Here is a 26,169-nt window from a genome sequence, read left to right on the forward strand (position 1 = left end):
GGGGGGGGGGGGGGGGGGCTGTAGTGGCTGAAATGAGTGAGAGTGGTCTCTAGATTTACTGTGACGTGCATAAACCTCTCTGATCCACTAGCACACCTCCACATCGTGCAGCGCTACAGGATGCGGGGTGTGGGTGAGTGAGGAGTGAACACAGGGAAACACGTATGTGTGGGCCAGGTAAAGGTGGGAGAGCTGGCGGGTCCTATAGCAGCGTGCAGGAGGGGCTCGGAGGCAATGAGCGTGTGGATGGAGCCAGGCGCGTGTGCGCAGCGTTCAGTCCACAGGGGGTATACAGATGGGACCAGAAAGGGTTGTGCACCTGATGCAGCGTGTAGCCCACGAGGGTGCGTGGATGGAGCCTGAACGGGTGTGTGCACCCGCCACAGAGTGCAGCCACCATGTGGTGAGCGGATGGAACCCGAAGGGGTATGTGTACACTTGTTGCAGTGTGGCACACGTGGGTTTGTGCATGGAGCCAGAAAGGGTGCCTGCACCTGCTGCAGACCACATGGGTGTGTGGATGGAGCTAGAGTGGGCACCACCATACTGGCGGTGTATGGGGGGTGGATGGAGCCAGAAAGGGTGCGTGCACCTGCTGCAGCCCACATGGGTGTGTGGATGGAGCTAGAGTGGGCACCAGCTGCAGCGTGCAGCCCACTGGCGGTGTATGGGGGGTGGATGGAGCCAGAAAGGGTGCGTGCACCTGCTGCCGCCCACATGGGTGTGTGGATGGAGCTAGAGTGGGCACCACCATACTGGTGGTGTATGGGGGGGTGGATGGAGCCAGAAAGGGTGCGTGCACCTGCTGCCGCCCACATGGGTGTGTGGATGGAGCTAGAGTGGGCACCACCATACTGGTGGTGTATGGGGTGGGTGGATGGAGCCAGAAAGGGTGCCTTCACCTGCTGCAGCCCACATGGGTGTGTGGATGGAGCTAGAGTGGGCACCAGCTGCAGCGTGCAGCCCACTGGCGGTGTATGGGTGTGGATGGAGCCAGAAAGGGTGCGTGCACCTGCTGCCGCCCACATGGGTGTGTGGATGGAGCTAGAGTGGGCACCAACATACTGGCGGTGTATGGAGGTGGATGGAGCCAGAAAGGGTGCGTGCACCTGCTGCAGCCCACATGGGTGTGTGGATGGAGCTAGAGTGGGCACCAGCTGCAGCGTGCAGCCCACTGGCGGTGTATGGGGGTGGATAGAGCCAGAAAGGGTGCGTGCACCTGCTGCCGCCCACATGGGTGTGTGGATGGAGCTAGAGTGGGCACCCGCTGCAGCGTGCAGCCCACTGGTGGTGTATGAGGGGTGGATGGAGCCAGAAAGGGTGCGTGCACCTGCTGCCGCCCACATGGGTGTGAGTGCAGCCAGAAGGGGTTTGTGCACCAGCTGCTGCGTGCAGGCCTCTTTGGGGTGGGGTGGTGTGGAGACAGCCAGAAGGGGTGTGTGCACCTGTTGCGCCCCACAAGGTGTGTGGATGGAGAAGAAGGGTGTGTGCACACCTGCTGCAGGATGCAGCCAACTGGAGGTGCGCGCGGGGCGGGGCTGTGGCCGCGGTGTGGGCGGGGACGCACGGCACGTTCCCTTATATAGAGCGCAGGTGGAAGCGGCTGACAGCAGCGGCGACACTGTGGATCCTCGGTCAGCACAGCGGACAGCTCCCAGCGCATCCCGGACTCCCCGCCGCCGCGCAGACACCGGGCAGCGGAGCTCCCTCTCCTCACAGACCCCACCAGCCACACAAGCTCCCTCACAGACACTCCAGCAACTCAAGCTCCCTCAAAGACACCTCCAGCCACTTACGCTCCCTCTCAGACACCAACCGCACTGAGGGTTGCCCCAGATCACATCCTGAGCTGCTTCGTCTCTCAGACACCACCGTCTCTCTGAGCTCCTTCACCTGACAGATAGCCACAGCAGCCCAAGCTCCCTCGCAGACAGCGCCTGTACCCTCTCACCTCGCACTACAAACGCCAGCCCCTCACACCCTCTCAACCCGACAGCAGCATGGCAGAGACTCACCTGCAGGGAGTCGAGATCTCGGCGTCTCAGTTCCTGGACATCTGGAGACATTACGACACGGACGGTGATTATAGACCTACCTCTCTCTTACCCACACAGGTGGAACAGCAGGTGCACGCGCCAGTTTATCTGCCCAGTCACTGCTAACTTTATTTTTCTCTCAAATCAAAACCGTTGTGCATTTTATTTATTATAAAGTGCTGACTCTTCAGGCTAAGATGTTTGCCAGTCGGGTCGTGTATAACAAGGCTCTTGGAGAGGAACTTATGTTTACCGTATTAATAGATTTGAACTTGGAATGAAATCATTTATTAGAAGCATTGGGCAAAAAGCAACGAGCCAGCTGTGCTAGGTCAGAGGGGCTCGCTGTGCAGTGCGAGTGTGCATCGATCTATGTAAAGTCTTGCCCGGCTCTGACACCAAGTTCATTTTATGTTCCAGGAAATGGCTACATTGAAGGAAAAGAACTGCAGAGTTTTATCCAGGAGCTGCAGCAGGCGCGGAAGAAGGCGGGCTTGGTAGGTGCTCACAGTTTTCATTATTCTAACATGCGAGGTGCGTTGTCTCCTGTAATGCTAACCACTTTATTCCACTGGGTGAACGAATGAGGGGTTTGAATGGCGCACATTCAGAGGGACATCTCTTCTGGGCGCTACACTTTATTCTGGTGGTATAGAAAGTTAAGTACGCCGATATTAATTCGTGTGCAACCGATGACGCACTTTGGTCAAATGGGTGGTCGGGGCTGACACCCGGGTCTCATTGACCCAAGCCTTTCAGTGAAGTTCTTAGACCGCGCTTCTTGCTTGCAAATTCCTTTATTTTTACTCTGGCTTAAACATGAGTATACTACACCGTATTCAAATACTGCCAAATTCATAGAATTGCACGAACGGAACGACCTCTCCAGCAATAGAATCGTTTCACGTGTAGTGCACAGGTGTGTAAATCTGAGCGCCAAGCTATGAGTCCACCATGTGACACCGTACCCCGCAGGGGAGCACGGAAACGCGTTATGCGCACTGAAAAGAGCGTCTTGGATTTAGAGAGAGGTCTGTCAGGGCGTGGAGCCCGCCGAGAAGCCACTTCTTGGAGGTGCGCGGCATCGGGGGCGTTCTTTCCTTGACAGTCCAGAAAGAATTTGGCTTTTCGCACTGTCGAGCTACATTTTCCTACAAACACACACGGAAAACACACTTTAGTATGATAGCAGTCTGTTTCCATTCCAGGGTGTGCTAATGTGTGAACTGCCCGTGCACCTTCCCGACAAGTGTTTAGTGGGTTGTAAATAGGAGAAACTTTGTGAAAGCATGCGGCGCTCCTACACCGCACGTGACTGGTCATGGTACACTTTACAGGGCTGACTTACGGTTTATGGCCTGCCGGTCACGTGACGACAATATTCATTGGAGGGAAACTGATTACTGAAAACCTCTGAAGTGTATTAGAAGTACGACGCTTGCACACCATAAATTCATAGAGAAACCAGGGATGAGGCAGAAAAAGCAGTTAGAGGAAGATGTGAAGATGGGAGGGAGGAAGATGTGAGGATGAGAGGGAGGTGAGAGTGGGATGGCTAGACCGACGGATAGTATACAGACAGACTGTCGGACCAGATCAGAGGTGTAACAATAGCCCCCGCGGTCCGAGTGGGGGGTGAGTGGGGGGGGGGGTGAGGGCGTGCTCCAAGGTGCCCCCTCGGGCACTGCGGGCCCTTAGAGCTCCTGACTGGGCCCGGAGTTTAGGGGGCCCCTCCTTGCAATTTGCATGTTGGGGGGGGGGGGGGGGCAAATTCCGCTCCGCCGCTGTGACAGATGTACAGACAGAAGTACGCGCGCGTTTCTCGTGACTGCATCGGGTTCCTCTTTCCAATCAAAGAATCTCCTCGCCACAGTCCAGCCCACACATGAGATGCGCAGGCCTTCCCTGACCGGGCCAGGCGTTGGACTGGAAGCCGAACAAGCGTGTGGCCTGAAGAGCAGCAGTGCAGTTGATGATGGAATGTAACACGGCGACTTTGTAGCTTGCATGGATAAAAGTCCAGCCTGACCTGTGTGCCATGAAGTGAACAGTGCAACGTGGGGGTTGTAGTGCAAGTGCTGCAACCTGTGGGCCGAGCAAGTAGTGCAATAATCTGGCTGCAGCTTAAACTAAGAGGTCGGTGAGCTGTAGTGTAAACAGAGGCGCGTGGACTGTAGCTGCAGCAGCACAGTCTGCGAGCGATAATACAAGTGGGAACAAACAGTACCTGGGTTGTGGCCTCAAAACAACTCCCTTTGGGTCAGTAGAATGTCTGTGCGTTGCAGTGTGGCAGCGCAGCCTGTGATTGTAGTGTAAGTAGTGTAAAGATGCAATGAAGGGCGAGGAATCCAGCAGGTGGCAGACACAGCTCTCTCGTGCTGTATTCCTGAGAGCCTGTTAATCAGATTTCCAAGGCCCCGTCGGTCGCGTGGAGGTGCGCTCCCTGGCACGTGGCGATCAGTGCGGCCGGTGGCCGGATATGGACCGTACCGCCTACCCCGACCCCTACTACTGACCCCAGCAGACAGGCTTCGGAAGAGGCCGATTCTGGGCGCATGGCGCCTGCAGAGGCTACTAGAAGTCGACGCATAAGGCTCCAGGCACTCCTCCTCTGTGGGACATGGTGGCTCCCAACAACCTGAAATATTGATGGCGGGCGCCGCAGGCCAGGCCGTTTCATGTCCCACACACCGCCGAATACAACTTGTTGCCGGGGGGAGCAGGATTAATTGGCTGTCAGTACAAACACTCTCGGAAATACCACTGAAAATACGGGGTGTGTGAGCGTGCGGCTAATTGAGCTCGGCTCTGCGGGGGTCTGGATGTAGGTCACCGCAGATATCTTTAAAAGGGGAGTAGATGACAGTTTGTGTTCACTGATAGTCTGAGGCCGTGCAGTGCTGGAGCCCCACGGATGTGTGTCATGGACTCATCTGCGGACCCCCATGCAGGGGACACTTTTACTTACCAGTGAGTTTTTAACTGTTCGGATCCCCACGTCTTTCAGATGCGTTCACTTCTTACCGGCGGCTGCACATGACTGAAACACATGGATGAGTAGCCTGGCGAAGGTATAACACCAAGGTCACACGTGAACTCCGCAGTGCGCCTCTAAGGAGATCGTTGCACACAGACGCTGTAGGTGGGCGGGGGTGGGGGATGGGGTGTCTGCGGGGGCTGGGTCTTCACAAGTATGGAGCAGCAAAGCTCCACCCTGCATTTCAGAGGTGGGTACAGACACGGGATTGCGCGTCGGTGCGTCAAAGCAGGGGCTCTTGGCTCACAAGCACTCGTTTGTGACCGCACGTCATGGAGGTGGCTGCACACAGGGCCATGAGTGTGGGGGGAGGACTCTTCACACACATGCACTAGAGCACGACGCTGGTCGGATCTGTGTGTGATTGTGGGGTGGGAGGCAATGGGTGTGCACACATACACCAGGGGGTGGCAGCGCTGGACTCTATATCTGTGGTCTAGAAGTTGGCAGTGCACCCTTGAGGTGGCTCCATACACAGGCCTACGTGTGTGGTGACGCTCTTCACACACATGCACCACTGGATGCCACGGAGGGGATTGGGTGTGCATGGTGGGGGCTTGGGTGTACATACATATACACCAGAGAGTGACTGCTTCTCAGATCCCTAGTCTTACAGCAATAGACAAGATGCTGCAAAAGACAATCGGGGTGGTGGCTTCAGCCATTGAAAATACAGAAAAACGGCTGTCGATTACACCGGCATTCAATATGGCCCCCCCTCTTGATGGACTGTCTGATTTTTCTTCATACCAGGTGGATCCTGATGCTATGTCTTCTATGCTGCCCTCATTTACACAACTACCGTGCGCTCAGGCCCAAATAGATGAGCCAGCTCTAGTGGAAGAAGGGTTATGAACATCTTCCTTTGTGTCTATTGTGGCCCCTACAAAACAGGTTAAGACAAGGAAAAAACAAAAAAAACAAAAACTGAGAAAAAGGAGACTCTTATCAGCCCCTGTTCCAGATAGCTCTCCCTTTTCGGCCCCGATCCACCATCACCCCCCTACTTCTATCCCTCCGACCTGGGCGACCACCCTTTTAATTGAGCTCCAGTCACACATAGACCAATCTCTAAACCTTCTGGCTAAATCCCTGTCATCTAAAATGGACAGGTTGGTTTCCTTAGTTAACTCCAAAGGATTTGGGAAGATGCAGCCTACCCAGGACCCTAAGGTCAATTCGGGCAGTTCGGAGGGTGCTAGTTCCAAAGTAAATCTAACTAATTCTATCCCCCAAACTGAGTCACCTTTATCCCTGATGCAGGTGCACACGGATCTGGGCCAGCCCTCTATGGTGCATACAACTGCCCCTTCTCACAACGCTGGTCCTCATTTGCCCCTGACTGTGCCCCGAGTCCCTATCGTCGTTTCAACACATGAGCAGCCTACTCACTGCAGGGACTTAGTTTCTCGGATTACAGACGGGGTCGGTTCCCGCCTACCTGAGGGGGGGGACCGACCCCTCCGGAGCTTGGAGGATCCTCATCTTCTGGTCCAGCTTCCCCCGGAGGCAGCCCCTTATGTGATCGTCCTTACAGGAGTTCCTTCGGTTATGAATGGAAGGGGGGAATCCTATCTTGAACTAAAAAATAAAGTCATCCACTGGCTGTCTAAAAATAGACCACTAAAGGGAGTAGGGAGAGGGGAGATCCTGCATGTTCGGAGGGTTAACTGGCTAGGGACCCGCTCAAAAGACATAGGGGGGGACTGCGTCCTGATTAATTTTAGGGACCCCAGAGTAGTAGATCACATTTTGATGCAGGGAGGGCACTATAGAAGGGGTGCTATTGAGGCTTTTCATTTGGGGTACTTCTATTCCATTTCCAACACTTTGGTCTCAGCTGATTTACCTTATTTCCACCAGGCCCCACACAATTTGCACTTTAACATCCCGGTTGAAAACCGTTATGGTGCACTAAATGCGGTGGATTGACCACTACATTCGAGTCCTTGTAAGGGAGAGCTTATGCCCGTGGGGGGGAGCCAGGATGAGGATGTTTATGATACATGGACGTTGGTGCCCCTGGTTGCCCCGGGAGTGGTGAGTGGCCCTGGGCCCCCCTCTCCATCGTCTCTGTCCCCCAGCGCTCTGGTGGGTTCTCTAGAGCCGAACCCCCCTGTGCATTCAGCTTCCCACAGCCCCCCCTTTCCCATCCCTCCGGTTGACAGCTCACTCTGTATACCTCACCGGAAACCATTAGTTGGGTCCTGGAACGTGGCCGGTTTAGAGTCCAAACTCTCTGATCCCGAGTGGGGAGAGTTAATGGACAAATATGACATCTGTATATTTCAAGAAACCTGGCTGCGGTCTATACCACGGAGGGTGGGATATGCATCTTTTGCAGCCCCAGCAGTTCAGGGGTTCCGAGGGAGACCCTCAGGGGGGTTAGTTGTTTGGGTTGCATCTCACCTGGGGTGCTCAGTAAAGTCATTGGATTCAAAGTCCCCTGATATTCTATGTCTCCTACTATCCTTTCCCGCTAGCTACTCACTAGCAGTTATAAATGTGTACTTGCGCCCACAGCCGGTCCAGTTAGGTTTGTCGATTCTGGGCGCCCTGGAAAATGTTCTACACTCTCTACCACAGGCGTCCCATAAACTAATTGGAGCCGATTTTAATTGCCACTTCGAACCCCTTCCAGGGATCCCTTCCCCCTCCTGTGAGGTGGACGAAATCTATCTAATCCCTGATCTTATTTCCCACCCGGCTAAACGTCTCTCCCCCCTTGCCCTTGAGATTAATAGGCTTACCATTGCACACTCCTTGCGGGCCTGCAATGGCAGACTCTGCCCGGACGTCCCGGGGTCCTTCACCTTTAACAGAGCTGGGAGCTGTTCGTCAATCGATTATGTTTTGGTGAACGTAGAATTCTGGGGCCATTTGGCCTCTTTTTCTATCATCCCACGGGCCGACAGCGATCACAACCTACTGTCTCTGGAATTGATTAACAATCTAGGTGGTAGTGAATCTTCTAGGCCCCAATCTCCATTTCAAAGTGAGAATTTGGTCCTAGTGGCAGGTGGCAGACGGATTAGGTGGGAAAGGGTGGCGTCTGATGATCTAAAGCTGGCTGATGTATATAGTGCCGTGACCTGCTCCCTGGAAGCAGTTTTCCATCTTCTGAGTCCCGCTGGGCTTATTCCGCAGTCTTGTTTTTCCGAACTCCAGACTATCCATACGGATTTTCTAGGTAGTTTGGCCAGTTTTTTCTATAATCCCACGGCCTCAAAATCAAGGCCTCTTAGGCCCGAGCGCTGGTTCAATGGTACCTGCAGGCGGGCTAAGTCTGCCCTGCTAGTAGAATTAAAAGAGGGTACCTTGTCCAGTATTCGGGCAGCCAGGGCCACCTACAAAGACCTGATCAGGGAAGCTAAAGCCGAGTGGGAGGATCTAAGGTGGCAAAATTTACTCCAAGCTCTAGCAGACCGTGACTCGAGGGCGTTTTGGAATATTGTTCGTTCGGGCTCGGTAGCCAGTACCCCAGCACTACTTCCTAATCTTAGTGAGGAGGTCTGGCTCGCCCATTTCCAACCCCTCTTCTCGGCCTGTAACCCTCTGGTTAGTAACGATGTAGGCCTCACCCAGATTGATACTGCAATGGACTTGCTGAGCCAGGCAGAAATTGAGTCTAGCCTCTTTTCCATCCCAGAGATTGAATTGGCCCTCAATTCCCTTTCGGCAGGGAAAGCTCCGGGGCTCGACAAGATCCCCGGTGATCTCTACCGAAGTGATGTAAAAATTTGGGCACCTTATATATGTGTATATTTTAATGCTATTTTGCAGGGCCTTAGAATCCCGGACACTTGGTTGGGTGCAGAAATTATTCCCATCCACAAAAAATCTTCCCCACTGGACCCAGCCAACTACCGCCCCATAAGCCTGATTGATGTAATTCAGAAGCTGTTTGCTCGAGTCCTATTATCCAGACTGCAGTTCTGGATGGAGGATCAACATGTTCTAACCTCCCTACAGGCGGGGTTCCGAGCTAAGGTTTCTACCATTGATCAACTATTTAGATTACTTTTGATCTATTGGAAAACAGTCAGCATGGGCGCCGGTAATTTGTATCTGATCTTTGTGGACCTTCGGTCCGCTTTTGATATGGTGCAAAGGGAAAAACTCTGGGCCATTTTGCTAGAGATGGGTGCCCCCCCCTATCTTTGCCACCTATTCAAACGACTCCACCTAGGCACCTATGCAAGGGTGAGATATGGGAGAGATGGGGAACTTTCAAGGCCATTTCCGGTAGAGAAGGGTGTGAGGCAGGGCTGTGTCCTGGCCCCCACCCTTTTCTCCCTCTTTATCAATGGGCTGATAGAGTTTCTTTTGCGCTCCGCTAACCTGGACTCCCCTGTTTTGGCGGGTCGTAAGGTCCCGGCCCTGATGTTCGCTGATGATACGCTTTTGCTATCTCAATCTTACATGGGCATTCAGCGTACATTAGAGGCCTTCTGCTCTTTTTGCAAAATCAGGGATCTGGAACTGAACCTCTCTAAGACCAAATTTATGGTGTTTGGTTCTAATTCGCGTAATTGCCCCCACCCCAAACTGGGTGAGGTTGAGCTGGATAGGGTTGCCACGTTTGACTATTTGGGGGTGACCCTCAACGACAAAATGAATTGGGGTTCCCATTTGGCAAAGGCAAAATTGAGACTAGCCCAATCAGTGGGGGGTATCCTGAAGGTGTTTAACAACTCTTCGTGTAAACCTCTGGGCCCCCCGCTGGAAATTTATAAATCACAAGCCAGAGGAGGAGCACTTTATGGTGCTGAATTATGGGGATACTCCACCCCCGCCTCCCTCTCATCTATTGAGAATTCCTTTATCAGGAGTTTGCTGAAATTACCTGTCAGCACCCCATTAATCCCTCTGAGATGGGATTTAGGTTTGATTCCCATAGAAGAGATTGCCCTGAATCGTCCTCTTCAGTTCTGGAGGCGTCTTTGGTCAACGCCCGAGCTGGAAAGCTATAGGCTCGATCTCGGTGACATTTTGGCAAGGGGTAATTCGGATAAGATCCCCTGGCTTGCCCACATAAAGAACCTTTGCAACCTAATTGGGATGGGGAATCTATGGTCTGCCCCGGAAGTGTCCTGCTGTACACTTTCGAAGAACTCATTGAGGGAGGTTCTGAAATCTTTTAGGAAGGGTATTCTACTCCAGTCCTCCCTGGGTAGGCTCACTGACACTTTTTTGGATATTAAGTGTAGTCCCCAATTTGAAGTCTTCTTAGACGTGATCCAACCTCCCCTGGCTAAGAAACTCTACATACAGCTTAGACACGGTTCCCTTCCACTGAGAGATTTTACCTATAGATGGTCTAACGTTGTAAACCCCGTTAGTTCTTGCCCCCTATGCTCTGATACCCGCGAATCAGAGTTGCATGTTGTTCTCTTTTGCCCCTTATATACTATTGCACGGAAAAAATGGATTATCCAGCTATGCAAGTCTAGGGGCCTTAGGGACTACAAGGAGGTGCTTAGAATTTTGAAATATGACACCACCCCTTTGGTAGTGTTTGCAATGGCCAAATTCCTCCTCTCAATGTGGTTTGTTAGGTCCAAATTTTTGTCTCTTGCTACTCAGCCCCCTGATTCAGCACTACATATATCATCATCTTAGTTCTTTGAGGTATATGTGTATATCATTGGCCCTGGATCAATCTTAACTTTTCTCCCGTTTCGCGGAATAGTTCTTGTTTTTATTGTGCTTGTCCTATTGAACTGTTTTAATGTTTTAATCGATCTCACTCTATTCACTGTGATTTAATCATGTTTTTTAAAGTATTTATGTATTTATGTCTTTTTATGGTATTTTACCGAAATAAAAGTTTTGACTGACTGACTGCCCCTGTACACCGGCAGTAGATGCACAGAGGCAGGGCCGGACTGGCAACCAAAACCGGCCCTGGCAAAGTGCTCTGCTGGCCCCCCAGGGGTTGGGGGTGCAACCGAGCTATTTCCCATGGCCGGTTTCGGCCGATTTTGTTACAGGGGCCGATATTACAGCTATGCTGTAAAAACGGCCCTGTAACAAAAACGCCCCTCAGTGCCCCAAAATCGGTCCCACCCTGGCAGCCCACCGGGAAATGCCCGGTGCCCACTATGCCCAGTCCTAGGTGGACGAACAAACCGCAGTGCACTGGAGAGCAGCAGGTTTACTCTCTTCTGACACCTACAATCTACATTTGTACAGAGAACTCTGTACTTTGGCCTGCCAGCAGGAGCTCTGTGCTGACAGTCACTGACCAGGAGACCCCAGACACACATGTAGAGCACACGGAAAGCTCCCCTTTCTCGCATACCCTCGGACGCGGCTATTCGATCCTGCGAGCTCTGCCTCCTGCATCGCCCCAAGTCTCGCGATATCATTCGCTGAACATAACTTAAGCCTTTGGATAGTGTGCGCGATCTCGCGACGTGCCTGATATCTGATCTCACAGACTCAGTGTGCCCCCATACCACTCACCTCTCAGTCGCTTTAACGTGGGCAGGAGGCCTGGGAGCTCATGTCTTTGCGCACGTCAGCGGTTGTGGTGTGCACCCTGCTTCGATTTCAGGGCCCTCTGTCATGCTACTTAGTTCCCCATTGTGCCTCGCTGCCCCGGCTGTGATTCATAGCTGAACCTTTTAATTATTCATTGTTTCTTCTGCGTGTGTTGCTTTTCGTCAGCCCTGTCTTGTGAGCGTCACAGTGTCATAGATTCAGCGCTTGTTCGAGATGAGAGAATATTTCCGACCATTGCCTCTCTGCTTTCCATGCATGCCCCCCGCGAGGTGGTCCTCCCCTGTACCCTCGCCTTATTTAACTGAGAGGAACCTGCAGCATTTCTCTTTTACCGTAACCCACTGCAAAGACACGTATTTGATTGGCATGCAGAGACAGCCGTTCCCAATAGTATTGGATTGAAACAGCAAAGCTTGTCTCCAGTGCACCGCTTGGTTTTTGATGGTACAATCTTATCAGGTTTTATTTATTGACTATATAAACCAGCATGCAACTGCCATGTCTGCTTCAAAGCGCTAGGACCGAAAGGATGCAAGCAGAGAATTAGACGTGTGCGCCTATACCTCACCAGTGCTTTTTAAGGTCTGGGTCCTTGCAGAGGAAGGGAGGGAGGGAGATCGGGAGGGAGGGCGATCGAGAGGGTGGAGCCTTGGGTGTGGGTGATCCGCCCACAAAACGCTTCTACGTCACAGGCCGAGGGGGCAGTTGTTTCTGAGAAGCTGTCAGACCCAGTTCAGGTAGGGGGGCTACAGCGCAGATAGGGGCTGATGAGCCCCAGCCATGGTGGGTGGGGCATTTTGCTACTGGTCTCCTGGGGTGCAAAGTGAGTAAAGTACAACAATTTCCACTCTTGGCTCTGAGGGTAGAGAGTGAGATAAGGTACAGGGAGGCAAGGGCTCAGAACTCAACAATCAGCCAACAGACACAATAAAGTGTTGTCCCCTCCATTGCTAGCATTTTGAGTAAAAGTTCTTTCATCTCACAGCATTTCTTAATACTGCACTGTACAGTTAGGGGAATGCATTGAAGGATTACTGATCTTTTTGAGGTCCTAGGTGCTACACTCTTCAGTGGCCACCCACGCTGAGTTCCCCAGTGGCCATGGCTCCTGGCATCTAACCGAGAACATCCTGCTGGCTAGGCTCAGCGGCAGTCACTCAATCATCCCCTGGGCACACATACACCCAGCAGTTCACCTCACTTTTCCCTTCATGGAATACTGGATTGGAAAAGGCCTTAGGCCATGCATCAGGCCTCAGCCCAATTCGAAGTCTTCCGTTCACACTCAGTTCTTCTGCCCAGTGTTTACCTACTGTTGGCAGTCGGAGTCCCGCTGGGTGTAGGAATGATGTACGTAGCAGTCCTGCCCCTGAGGTTTCAAAGCTGTTGGGGCCATGGTGGCAGGAACGTGAAGACTCTGGGGATCTAAGTGTGATGGCTTCTTCCACTATTTTCTTGTCTTTACTAATTGTCGCCTCCTTAGTCCAAGTGCAGAAGGGACGTGGGCCACTCTTGACCTCACAAATAACACAGGCAGTTGCGGCCTCCGGGCCTATCAAGGTGAACACCTCAGTGTTGATGCATCACACGGGCTTCAAAGTTGGCAGTGCTAGCACTAGTCTTTCCGTTGTGTCAGACTGGTGATCTCACTTGAGCTTGCTTTCAGTAAAATACCTAATGTGGTTCAGATGAGAGGTGTTTAGAGAGACCAGGGTACCCGTTACACTCACCGGTTGCTCCTGATGTCACTCTCTGACAGACTCTCTCTCTTTGGCCATTCCCCACACTAGAAAAATGCTAAGCTTCTGCTACTGGATAGCCACTCTTCCTCGAGGGACAGGCACACGTCTTTCCTCTTGCTGCAAGAAGGCAGGCTTCTATGCCCCTAGCAGGCCCTCAGCTCCTCCAGCACAAACTGCAGACAGCAGGCCAAGTCCCCTCACCTCTGGGAGACTGGCTGTCACGCAGTCCTTCAAGTACTCTGCGGAGGTCTCTATTCCCTGGTCATGAAGAACCTGGGAGTAGAACAGAGTGGGGTGGTTTGCATCCCACATTTATACAAATCATCCAGATAGGAGATGTGGATCCACTGCCTAAGGTGTCAGACATGGGTTGGCTTGGTTGTCTATCAAATGTCGTTTTCAGGCTGATGTCCGGACATAGCCATTGTGCAAAGTGATGGTTCTCTCAGCAGGTAGGCTTGTGGCTGGGTCCGAACATGAGTATCTCAAACATGGGCACAATGAGGTGTGAATTTTCATCTTCCGACTGCTATCACCTTCCTGAAGCAGTAATAAGACAGATGGAAGGGCAGGCCCTACCTAGAAACCACCTCACCTTGAACAACAGAAACTGCAGTCCCAACCCTCCCCCCAGACATCTAATAAATGCAGTACTCATGGAGAACTAATGAGCAGCTCTTTGCTAACAAAGACCACATGGAGTTTCTGAACGTAGCTCTGTCTCACCCTCCTCACTGCAGTGTCTGGGCCTCCACCCTTCATTCACAGGAATGAAGTCCGTGCACTTACACTGTCTGGTGACGCTGTCCTTATCCTCCAAACCCAGATCTCTACACAAGAGAAGCCAGTAGACTACACTCTCACTGACACCGAGATAAAAGGTCTGGTCACACTAGAAATTCACAAAACATGGTATGCAGTCACCACCCTTTTATGTGCTGTATGGAGGGCAACAGCAGCAGTCCACTGCCTAGTATGAGTCTACACGCCGTACATCCCGGTAGGTCAGCCCCTCCAAGTCACAGGGCAGATGCTGGGCCTCACATTGTCAAGGATAGGCTGAGGCCTCTTCACTCACAGTAAATTAGGGCTACGCAAGAGCCAAAATATAAGTCAGCTACCAGTTTCATGGACAGTATGGCACTCAGGGTGGGGGCACTTGCTCTTCAACCATGCTTGAGACATTCCTCTCCCAACATAAGTTAACCGTAGACATCTGGTGTTCATAGTGTTGGTGGTGTCTGACGAGATGCTCATGTTTCTGTCCAAGTATTTCTTTGTGCTCTAGGCATCAGATTTTCAAGACTGACTGCCCCAGATCCATTTAATCTCTTTTAGAGCTGGAGTGACGGGGCCAGTTCTGTCCATTCCAAAGATATGTCAGGAAGCATGGATTTGTACTTCTTGGAGATTCATAATACTCTCTTTGCCGGGAGCCCAGTGTGTATGGCGTTACAATAAACCTGCCACATGTGTTATCCCTACCTCTAGAGCTAGCGCTGCCTGAGGCGGTAGCAGTAGCAGAGGGAGGAGCCCCTTGGGAGGATCGAATGAAGCAGGCATTCTTGTTATTGGCATCTATTTGCAGGATTAAGGGAATGGGTGGAATAGAACATGGAGGCGGCGGACGTTCCATCAAGGAGTGCTGGGAGTCAGAAGTTACCACGACAGCCCTAATAAGTTAGTAAGATATTTCTGGAAGAGAACCACACAAAACAACTCTTAACATACGGTCCAGCCGTGCCTCAAGCAAACAATATTGTTTCAGTATTGACTAATGCTTGCAGACTGTGTCCACTGTTGTGCTTTACATAGAGTAACTTAGACCATCTTTCAATTGTCATGAAAGACACACAACTATAATCATGAAAGAAAAATGATGAGTTTTAGAATATTTGCGGCTCCATTCCTGCCTATGTTAATTAATTCCACTGCACTGCTCCTTCCACCGATCTCTTTAATGATGGTGCAATACCCAATAATGTTCAATAAACACTGCAAGTGGGCCTATCCACTGTAGGAATTATGAAGAGGAAATGTGGGTGGAAATATAGAAGCGAGCAGATGAGCTATTTCAGTGCTAATAGATCTTTAGGGCTTATTTTTCTTTGTTATTCATTAAGCCTATGGTCACAAAAAAGGCGCATTTCCTGATGCCACCCTCACATAGGAGGAGGCATACATGGGTTACTGAGTTTCCGACTTTCCAACTCATACGGCCCCACAGTGCGTTTCACGATATGTCTCTCTTTGCACGGTCATCTGGTGGTAAACCTGGTGGGAGACAAAGTGAGCTGGAAATCCATGCACAGGCTATATTTCCAACTTATGAGAGGAGACTCTACACAGCGGATGTCAGTTGGGGGTTTTATGCCCCCCCCTCTCCCTCACCAGGAAAACAGCACCAACCTTAGAAGCTTCTTATATTATGTTTTTGGGGAGGGTAAACAGTGCTCAGCACAGAGCCATGCCCTTTCTCCATGACGCTGCCCCTCCACCCCCTCCATCACAACTGCTTTCACTGTGAGGGGCTTATGACCCCTCCCCAGACCCTACCCCATCCTCTGGATTCTGAAGCCTCGATTTGTATGGGTCTTGAAATCCTTGCCTACTGGCTCTAGAAGGTGGCCCCGCTTACTTAAACAAGGGACGTGAGGAATGATATACGCGTTTTAAATAAAACTAGTTCAATGAATCTTAAGTGTGTGGAAAATAGTTTTTTTTAAAAATCCTTCAGAAACTCAAAAAAACATTATGGCTTTTCTTGCCTATGTTATCTCTTCGGCCAGGCCAACTCTACCAGACCTTCCAGGATTTCGTGATTTGCAATAAAATTGTGAAATCAGCACTTTTTTAAAAAAAGCATGCGCTTTTTACAAGAGTAACAGCAAAATGTGCAGGTAGTAGGCCTCTGAGGAAGGAAAACTCGGATGTTGTGTGCACGAGCCAAATGTGTGATTCTCAACCACTTAAGGAGCTAAAATATGAAGGGAAGGGCCCTGAAAAACACAGGCGTTGGAAAGATAAGATCTAATTTTGAAGCTGCTGTTTTAAAGCTGTAAACACAGGATTCGTATACTCGGCAAACCAGAAGTGACGAAAACAAAGGAAATAAAGGAAACCAGTGTAACGCAAACAAAGCAGAATACAGTAGTGAATCTTCAAGAAGTATGCTGATAACATTAATTATTGAAATTGTGAAATACCATTTAAAATTACACTATAGCTTCCTTTTAACAGGCAAATCAAATGTAAATTTAATAAAATCCTTGTTTTTCAAAGTACTTAAATGAGTGTGCAATCACAAAACATTTTGTTTTGTTGACAGTAATTAAACATGTCCGCTTGCATTTCTTGCATCAAAGGTGACGGCTTGCTAGTCGATTTCTTTTGCGCCAAAAAGAGGCAGCACAGACCACATACTCGCTTAATGTGTGAAAAAGGCTGCTTTATTGAATACAGGTGCCCATCAAATAATCAAACCGTTGGCCTTCGCTTTACAAAACCACACCTCACTATACAATACCTCACCTACTTCCACCTACCTCAACCTCTATCACTCCTGCCCCCTTTGACATTTTTATCTTGAAACTGTAACTCCTACCCTGGCATTGAACTGTTAGCCTTTATATCCATTAACATTTTAACCTCCACCTATTAACATCTAACTATATAACTATCCTAATTCTAAACTTGTAATTTGTTGCTTCCTCCATGTTTAACTTTATTACCACCCCCAATGTCTTGATTCCCCAATGTTCACAACCATCAGCTTCATGTATAAGCATGGTGACTAAAACCGCCCCACCGCCTGCACCTGCTCCAAGCCACAAACAGATACAACCCCTGCGAACCTCTACTCATCAAACCACCCATCCCAGGAATCCCAATTAACTCCCAAGCCACGACAAAAAGAAAGAACCATAGGAACTGGGGTCGGGTGTGAGGGGAAAAAGTATGTGCTGGTTTGACGGCCTCTGTGTCACCAACAAAATCTTGCCTACCATTTTAAAATGGGCACATATATATGAGAACATATAGCTCAACCAATATAGCCCACAACCAGCCCAATGAAGCCAAATGCAGCTTGGACAGACCCATTGTTCCAAATTCCCAGGCAGGCACACCTCCCTTTGATCGTCTGCCCCCCAGGAGTCTATTGTTCTGCAAACTTGGAGAGCTCAAAGCTAGAACATGAAAAGTCCCACCGCTTTTGCCTAAATGCACATGGAATGCTCTGCGAGAGAGAAAATGCCTTCCCATTGTTTATATTTCAATATGACACGAATTTTAAAGACATAGAAGAGAGACTACAAACTGGTAGTACCTTCGATAACTTTTTTTTCCCTGCAGTTTTATAGACAGTGGATTTTCTTTTACTAATGTTTTTTTTGTTTGTTCAACTCCATTAAACTGAAGTGAACTAGGTCTATTAATCTCATAATGTGTATTCCCCAGTGCCGGCTTTTGGCAAGGGCGAGCTGGGCCTTGGCAGCCAATGTTTAGAGGGCCGTAAAGAGCTGTTTGCATTGGCATATATGCCAACGGACCCTATTACAGATCAGCAGCACAAACCATACCCGTGGGCCAAACACAAATAGGTGCACTTCGACTAGGAACTGAAAAGCCTAAACACTACAAATCCTGACCTATCTGGGGTGATTAGGCCACACCCGGCATCGGGCATTTCCCATGGAGGCTGGAAGGGTGGGGGGCTGGTTGTGTTACTGAGGACCGATTTTGTTATAGTGCAACAGGTTTAAAAGCACTGGCTGCAGAATCAACTGTAAATCCACATTTTTCAGGCAACAATAAGAGTTAAGATAACTCCAGTGATTAATGTATCTGCTGGAGAGAGATAAGACTTTTGTCTAGTGGCAGTTTTGACTTATCTAAAATAGTACAGAGGGTGAATATGCCTGCTGCAAAGAAGATGCACCATGCAAATCACAGAACAGTATTTCATGTGCATAGCTCAGTGGGTTACTGCTTTTCTTATAGAGATCCTTTTGTTGGTGTGCAGTTCACAAGTAACAATCATAATCTAATACAGTGAGCTATGATCTACCATTAAAGTGCTGCATGCAAACTGCATGGCACAGGTTAGAAAGTTATGCTTTTCCCCAGTCTTTCATTATCCTAATGTTGCTAAAAAGAGTTTGTTTGGGTAGAAATACATTCTTATAAGTAAAGCCAACCCTAACCACTGTGTTACGTTCTGAATCCTGAATTTATGCTTCTTCAAACTAAGCACCCTTAAAAATGCCTACCGGTGTGGATTACACGTGAATCCTAAACCTTGTAGTCCCCTTTGTCTTATGTAACATTTTCTATACACTGATTTACACACACATGATTTATTGTTTCTGTATGTGTGATTGTGACGTAAAGTGCTCCGACAACATACGCTGGTATGAGAGGCGCTATATAACAAATGAAATACATGTGCGAGAGAGGCTATGGGGAGATGAGAGGCACTGTTGGAGGGTGATAGTGTAGAATCATTGAAGAGCCCCAAAGATTGCCGTATCCTGGTGCACTGTAATGTCATCAGTTATGATGCTTTGGAAGCTAATACAATTAAATAAATAATGAAAAATGAGTTGTACAATTGCCATTTTCTCCACATTCTCTTGGGGGGCGGAGAATCCCCCAAACCTTCTTTATAGTCGGCAGGCGTACTCACTATGCACCATACTGGGGCTGGTGTGACAACTTTTGCCAGGGCTGCTTTGGGTTCCCAGTCCGACCCTGTATGGGAGTAGTCGTACCAGAAGAAGTTTAGGTTTTTCCTGCAAAACTATAGGGTAGGTTAGGGTTGTAATACTAGGAAAGGCCAGAGTTCAGTCCAAAATGAATGACCCTTGGTAGAGAAGCGATGTATCAATCACCTTTTCCTGTGAATTTCATGTCAGGGAATTTAAGCATGTGGAAATTGTCTGGTCAGAGGATACATTTTTGGGTCACTGGGTTTGTTGGTTGCAGAGGTACGCCAGAGGGTGGCATGGATTGGCATGCTACTTGAATGTAACCCTTGCCCTGCCAAGGGAGGTATCACCCATACGGAGCAATGGGTTCTCTTTTTAAAAGGCCAATGATGAGTCATTCTGCATTTTAAAGAAGGCTTACTTTGGGATGGCGGTGAAAGTAGAGCTTTGGTCTAAGATCGAGGACCCAGTGACAGGGGGTGCGAGTACCTGGCCATTACACAGGAGGACACATCAAGGATGGGGACAAAATATTGGGGTGCGGGTGGCATATTAGACTTGCCAGTACAGGCCCAGAGAAGCAGATACATAACTTTGGAGGATACTGTATGAGAGAACCCCCCCAATTGGTACATTCACATGGTGGCTTCAGATTGGAAGACTCCCGCACATCACACTGCACAGCGGATGATGAAGGTGTTGTGCTGCTCATTCTGGAGGGCAAAGCCTGGGTTTGGGGCAAACAGTGAATGTCACAGTAGTACCTGCCTTAATGAAAATGTAAACTGCCCGATCAGTTCAATTCACAACCCACAACACCTGATCCTTCAAAGTTACACTAGTGTTAAAGTCAGGCGTGCTTCTGATATACCGCATAAATTGCATGTCGCATAAAGCTGACTGGTTGGCTTTCTGGATGGCAGATGCAGACTAGATTTTAACTGTTGGAAGCCAGTGGCTTCTTTGCCACCCCACTTCCCTCAGCGGTGATTGGAAATGTGTTTGTGGTTTGTGTTGAGTTACATATTTGTTTTGGGAATTTGTGTATCTTGATTTGTTGAATTGACTCTTTGAGTTCAGCAGGATTCCTCCTTCCTGTACAGCAAACAAACACTCTCAGACACTTTAAACATGGCTATTTCAAAGTGGAATACTCTGCTAAAACAGTTTCCATTGATTTAAGACTGTAAAGGAATGAGTACCAGTAAAATAAAGTGCTGCTTTAATGCTGCAAAAGTTCAATTTTTGTGCCTCAAAATGTGCAAATCTTTGCCACAGTATCATGGGGGTCTGTCTAAGGACTCCAAACAAATTAAGGAGCACTGATGCAATTTAGGGGTAGCCATTGAACATGAATGTTATCTTGCTTTCAGCATCACTTGTTCTTCAACTATATCTTGTATGAACATGCCGTATTGTTGTTGTTATTATTATCATTATTATTATGTTTGTCGTCAGCAGTGCTGAATCACTGTTATCTTTAACCCTAGTTATGAGCACACCAGCCCTAAAGGCATTCTTTCAGGACCCAGTCTTCTATTTCTCACTGAAACAATTTGTCACTGAATCAGTTGGAAGATAGGTATGCAAAAATGTCACCTATGAGAACAAAATTCTTGATATCGGTTTGTAGAGTCAGTGTCGGGGGACAGTAGGACATGACATTTAAAGTTAATGCTGCAGCTGAACTGTCAGTACCAAAACGTTGTCGGTAGTCATACATTTAGAGGTTGGAGTGAGGAAGGGTGTAACAAAGGGGCTCGATAGCCATGCGAAATGAGTGGAAGATCAACTAACTCATAAGGTTGTGTCCATGCCGAGTCTCAGTCATTTTGGTAGCCTTCTCACCAACAAATTGCACATAAACTACGACTGCGAAAGGTAAGAGTAAATGCGTTTCCACTTTGTAAAAGAAAGCAATCATTCTGATGCTCGATGAGGGAATAGAAAAGCAATTTCTCCAAAGATAAAACATGTCCAATTAAAAAGGATGAAGAGAACTGCACAAATTCACATTTCTGCCACTCAGGTTGATTGTTCTTCATGCAGATAATCTACAGGAATATGTATGGAAGAACAGGAGCAAGGCTAGAAAGCTTTCATTTGAATACATTCCCATGCATACTCTAAAGGATTTTTATGAATAACAGATAGGTAAGAGATCTCCTGAAACAGAATGTGTGACTCCATGATGCAACCTAGCTGCATTGCGCTGCGCGAAAGGACAGGAATGCTCCGTATTTAACATCATGCAGTGCATTCCTGTACTTTCCATGCGCTGGTGCACTTTTGAATAACTAGCGCCAAAGCAGGCACTCTTGCACGATGGTGCAAGAGTACCTGCATTGTAAGGAGGATTGTTTTTGTGCAAGAAGGCACAGCTTCCTGCAAAAAAACAATCCTGAGATGCCGTTTCCACTTTCTATGTGTGCTGCAGGCTGGAGAGGCATAGCATTTTGACACATTCCCAAGTCTGTCACTAATGGTAAATCTGGGAATGCCCCAAAATCCATGGGTGTATGCATAGGAACACCCTCACAACACCCATGGAATGCCTCCCTGAGGCAGAGTAATGCAAGGCAGCGATGTGCGTAGCCATGCGTTACCCCAGATTTATGAAGCCATGCCGGGCAACGCAAGGTAGCCTTGCATGGCTTGAAAAATCTGACTTTTCTGTTGTGTCGCTCTTGCGCCACCTTGCACGGCACAAAGGTGACATAACACAATGATACATATGACCCCATGCTTCTTGGGGATGTATTGGTAAGAATAATTAAGGAGTCTGCTACTTTTTATCTCATGAATCACTTTAAAGAGAATTAAAAACATATAGCAGGTTGGCTTCCACTGTCTACTTCATGGTGGAGTTGTGTATTTACTATGAAGATGACTTCTGTGATATTGTATGATTTGTCATTGTGGCCTGGGCTCTTTAAAAGAATGCCCCAGCATTGTCTAATTAATTTGGGTCAATAAAAATCTGAGAATTCAATATACAAATTTAAAAATAACAGTGTAAGTGAGGCAAAACCATTCCGTATTCGGATTAAGACAGGCTTGGTAGTGGTTTAATGGGCTATTGCCTAACTTTTTGTTTGAATTAAATGCAAAGTGGAATTATTCTGCTCTTTCTTTGTCAAATCTAATTAATGAATGCCTACTCGAAATCCCTGTAAAGTTTAATGTAAGAAATTGGGTTATTAGTTGAGGGGGATAAGTATCCACCTCAAGTAAGAATCACAATCTTTGTCAAAGTGAACCACTAATGTCACGAAATACCACTGAGCTCCACCCATGGTAGCTATGGCAAAGAGCAAACAGGCTTAACTTAGAGTCAATGTGTAAAGTATTTATGCTGTACTAAAACAGTAATATAGTCAAAATACAAAACAATTAAAATCCTAAAACGAGTTAGAAAAACAGAGTGGAATGTAAGGAACAAAATTACACCACAATGTCAAAAATCCAACAAGGGGAACCAGAGATATGAATTTTAAAAGTCGTAAGTGGAAATAACGGCAATAAGCAGAAAGTGCTAATGATAGTCAACGTTCACAATAGAACAAAACCTAGATGAAATTCGAAGCTGACCGCAATGAAGTGCGGATCAAATATACCAACCAGGTTTCTCCTGGGCAAAATATTTTACCTTCTGACTTAGTACTTTAAGTCCTAAAGCACCACAGGAGTACACTTCTAAAGCCCACCATGACCCAAGGGGAGGTGCTTAGAGACTCAATGGGTGTCAGGAAGAAGCCAACAAGTGCGGTCCAGTTCAGGTCCAGTTCAGGTCCAGTTCAGGTCCAGTTGCCACTGGTCAGCTGGGCACTTGCAGGAAAGGCCTCTTGTAGCTTGTTGTTTCCCTGTAGCTTGAACAGGAAGTCTGCCTTATGATCCTTGGAGTCCATGTCTTTGTACTGGGTACACGAGGGCGAGCACGTCCTGCCCTTTTGTACTCTTCCCAGGCCTCAGACAGCAGGTTCAGTCCTCTTCTGAGCTTCCACAGGACCGAGAATTTTCTGAAAAGTGGTTGTCTGGAGATGCCACATTTATGCCTGGCATTAGCTAGTAGGTGGCAATGGCCCCTGGGAACACCCTAACTATTGGGGTAAAGGTTGTATTGTAATTGTATTGTAATTGCATTTATATAGTGCTTACTATCCCCGACGAGGCATCTAAGCGTTTTTTCGGCGCTACTCCGGAACCCATAAAGGATTAGTGGTGAATTAGTATAGTGAAATATGAAAGTAATTTGAGTGGTTGATATGTTAATCAGTTATTTGGATTCAGAAGGATAGTGGAGGGATAGAAGAGAAAAAAGGTTTGCATTTATATAGCACTTGCTACCCCTGATGGGGTGTTGAAGTGTTTTTTGGGCAAGTAGCATCTTACTCCGGAACCCATAAAAGATTAGTGGTGAATTAGTATAGTGAAATATGAAAGTAATTTGAATGGTGGATATGTTAGTTATTCGGAGTGAGAAGAATAGCGGAGGGATAGAAGAGGGAAAAAGGTTTGCATTTATATAGCGCTTGCCTCCCCTGATAAGTTGTTAAAGCGCTTGTTGGTGAGTAGCACGCTACTCCAGAACCCATAAAGGATTAGTGGTGAATTAGTATATTGAAATATGAAAATAATTTGAGAGGTGGACATGTTAGCCTGTTATTTTGATTGAAAAGGATAGTCGAGGGATAGAAGAGGGAAGGATTTAGACAATTCTTTTTGTTGTGGTTGTTGTTTGTTTTGGAGGTCATAGCAGTAGGAGGAGGCTTGGGATGAGTAAAAGGGATGTGATGGGGAAGAGTCAGAGGGAAGGGTTTTAGAAAGGCTTGTTTTGGGGGATCGGAATAGTAAAAGAAGTATGAGATGATGCAAGAAGGGGTAGAGTAGGGAAGAGTCTAGAAAGGGTAATTTTGGGGATCATAGCAGTGGTATGGGGTTTGGGATGAATGAGAGAGCAGAGGTAGAGGATATATATTTATAAAGGTATAAGGTGAGAAATAGGGTAGTGCATTGGAAAGAGTAGTTGAGAGAGGTTTGAGATGAGTCAGAGAGTTACGGTAGAGGATATATTGAAAGAGGTATAGGGTGAGAAGACAGCTGCTGAGAAGACAGCTGGAAGTCAAATAAAATACACGGTAAACATGGACATGCCAATATAAACAGACTGAAAACTTGGCAGCTATGTAAAAGGGAAACCTCTATTATTATACAACACAAAGATTAACAAATAAACAATACAACTATGCTAACGATCACGAGGAGGAAATTGCATAGGATACCCGCCCTATGTTATACATAACCCCACTGATTTCCCGAACTAGAACACACGTGTCAAAGAGGCCACAAAATGAGACTAAGGGCCTGCCATGTTAGGCGTGGATAAACCCAGGAGTTCATCTGATGCGCAAGGCATGAAAGGTGAATAACAGAACTCTGTGTGCTGCGTAATATGATTCAACAATGACAGATGGCGGTATATTTGAGTGTGGATAAGTCTATCAATTTACCCGTAGCGCCATGTATAATCTGCAGGCATATGGTAAGGCTGTTACTTCCACATAGCTTTGACTCCAGCTTGGAAGTCTTCAGCACTCACGTTGACACTGTACTTATGCTGTACCTGTTTCATCACTCTCTAGCTTTCCTTCATCAGGAGCTTCTAAAGGCTGCCTTTGGTCTGATGAGACATTGACTCCTGCTTCTGAAGTAGAAGCCAAGGTAAAATATATGCAGCATACTGACCATGACATGTGTGGGGTCCGATTAAGCCAAATGGAAGCCCCAGCACATGCTGTTCATGTAGCGCCTACAGCCCAGACTCCCAGCTGCCGGGCAGTGGGTTTTCTAAAAGTCTGCAATAGATGAGTTTGTAGGGCTTTTCTGCAAAGAGACAAAGAGCGATTTCACATCGCTTGACTGCTGTGGACCCGACCACTACAAGGTCAGGCAACTTGAAGCAAAATAAATGGTGCACGGTAAAGTGCTCTGACAACTTTTTAGTAAAGTTCTCGCTATATAGAAATTGCATTAAATAAATAAATAAACTTCGGGGGCCTGTGGAGTGGAGGTGTCAGTGGTGGTCATTGCAAAGCACAGGTGTCAGCGTGGGTCCCTGCACCGTGCAGCGTTTAATTGTGCTGTGGTTCCAGCCTCTCCTGTCCTGTGGTTGAGATTCTCGGGGGTTAAAACCCCTGGGCCTATGGGGTGGAGGTATTAGCGCTTGTCCCTGCACTGAGCAGGTTTTAGCGCTGGTCCCTGCATGGTGCAACGTTTACTTACGCTCCAATTAGAACACGTGTAGGCCAGCTCCTCTCACCGGTTCCATCTCCAGATTGATGCACTTCAGGAAAGGTTTGGTGGGTAGGCGGGACGAGTTGGCCTTGTGACCAATCACAATACAAGGCTGCTGCAAGGAGCCATAGATCTCATGAAAAAAGCTTTTCAAAAAGACCTCTAAGATACTCTATTCTGTACTAGAATGCAATATGTTGTTTAATACACAGAACTGCACTTTTAACATCTTGGCGTGTAACCCTCACCCTCCCTTCTTGAGTCATTATTTGAAATAGATCCATCCTAATGTGGTGCTTTATCTTGCACAGTTGTGGTCTGTGACACAGTAAGGAAAAGGACAAAAAGCAAGCTTGCTTGAATGCCTTCAGGATGGCAGATCACTGTCACAGTTTCTATGGGTGCATGTAGGCCAAAGCTGCTAAGGATACACTCTCATATTCTACATTCTGAAGTGGGACCATCACACTAAGTGAGGAAGGAGGCATTTGCACAGCCCACCAGCAGTCAGCAAGGTGAAGAGGTCACTCTGCAGAAAGTTATTCTTCTCTTCTTACCTCTATAGACAATAACCAAGACAGTCTGTTCGAATGCAAACACCCTGGCACTAACCCTTTTCTAAACTTTTAGGCAAGCATAAGGCAGCAACAAACCAATACACCATGATTACAGGAACAGAACTGCATCAATATGCATTGTAGCATTATGTACGGCTTACAATGAATGATATACAGTCATTCACCAGCTCACTATCCGCTTAACAGATTAGACAGATAGTAAAGGGAGGGGTGTTTTAACCATTGGATTATGAAGGTTGCTGACACAGTGGCTGAAAAATAATGTTT

At 48.0% G+C, this 26,169-nt stretch overlaps 1 protein-coding gene across 1 annotated transcript in view; it reads left to right on the forward strand.

Moving 5' to 3' along the window:
* The first annotated feature begins 1,608 nt into the window (after positions 1-1,608).
* Positions 1,609-26,169, forward strand: part of CALB1 (calbindin 1) — a 191,518-nt gene continuing 166,957 nt past the window's right edge. Inside the window, exons 1-2 of the mRNA XM_085605305.1 lie at positions 1,609-2,079; positions 2,457-2,533. Of these exons, the coding sequence (XP_085461431.1) occupies positions 2,001-2,079; positions 2,457-2,533 (156 nt within the window). The 5' untranslated portion in view covers positions 1,609-2,000. The remainder of the gene's footprint in view (positions 2,080-2,456; positions 2,534-26,169) is intronic.

Source organism: Triturus cristatus, chromosome 5_1 (genome assembly GCF_964204655.1).
Source record: "Triturus cristatus chromosome 5_1, aTriCri1.1, whole genome shotgun sequence".
Classification (NCBI taxonomy): Eukaryota; Metazoa; Chordata; class Amphibia; order Caudata; family Salamandridae; genus Triturus; species Triturus cristatus.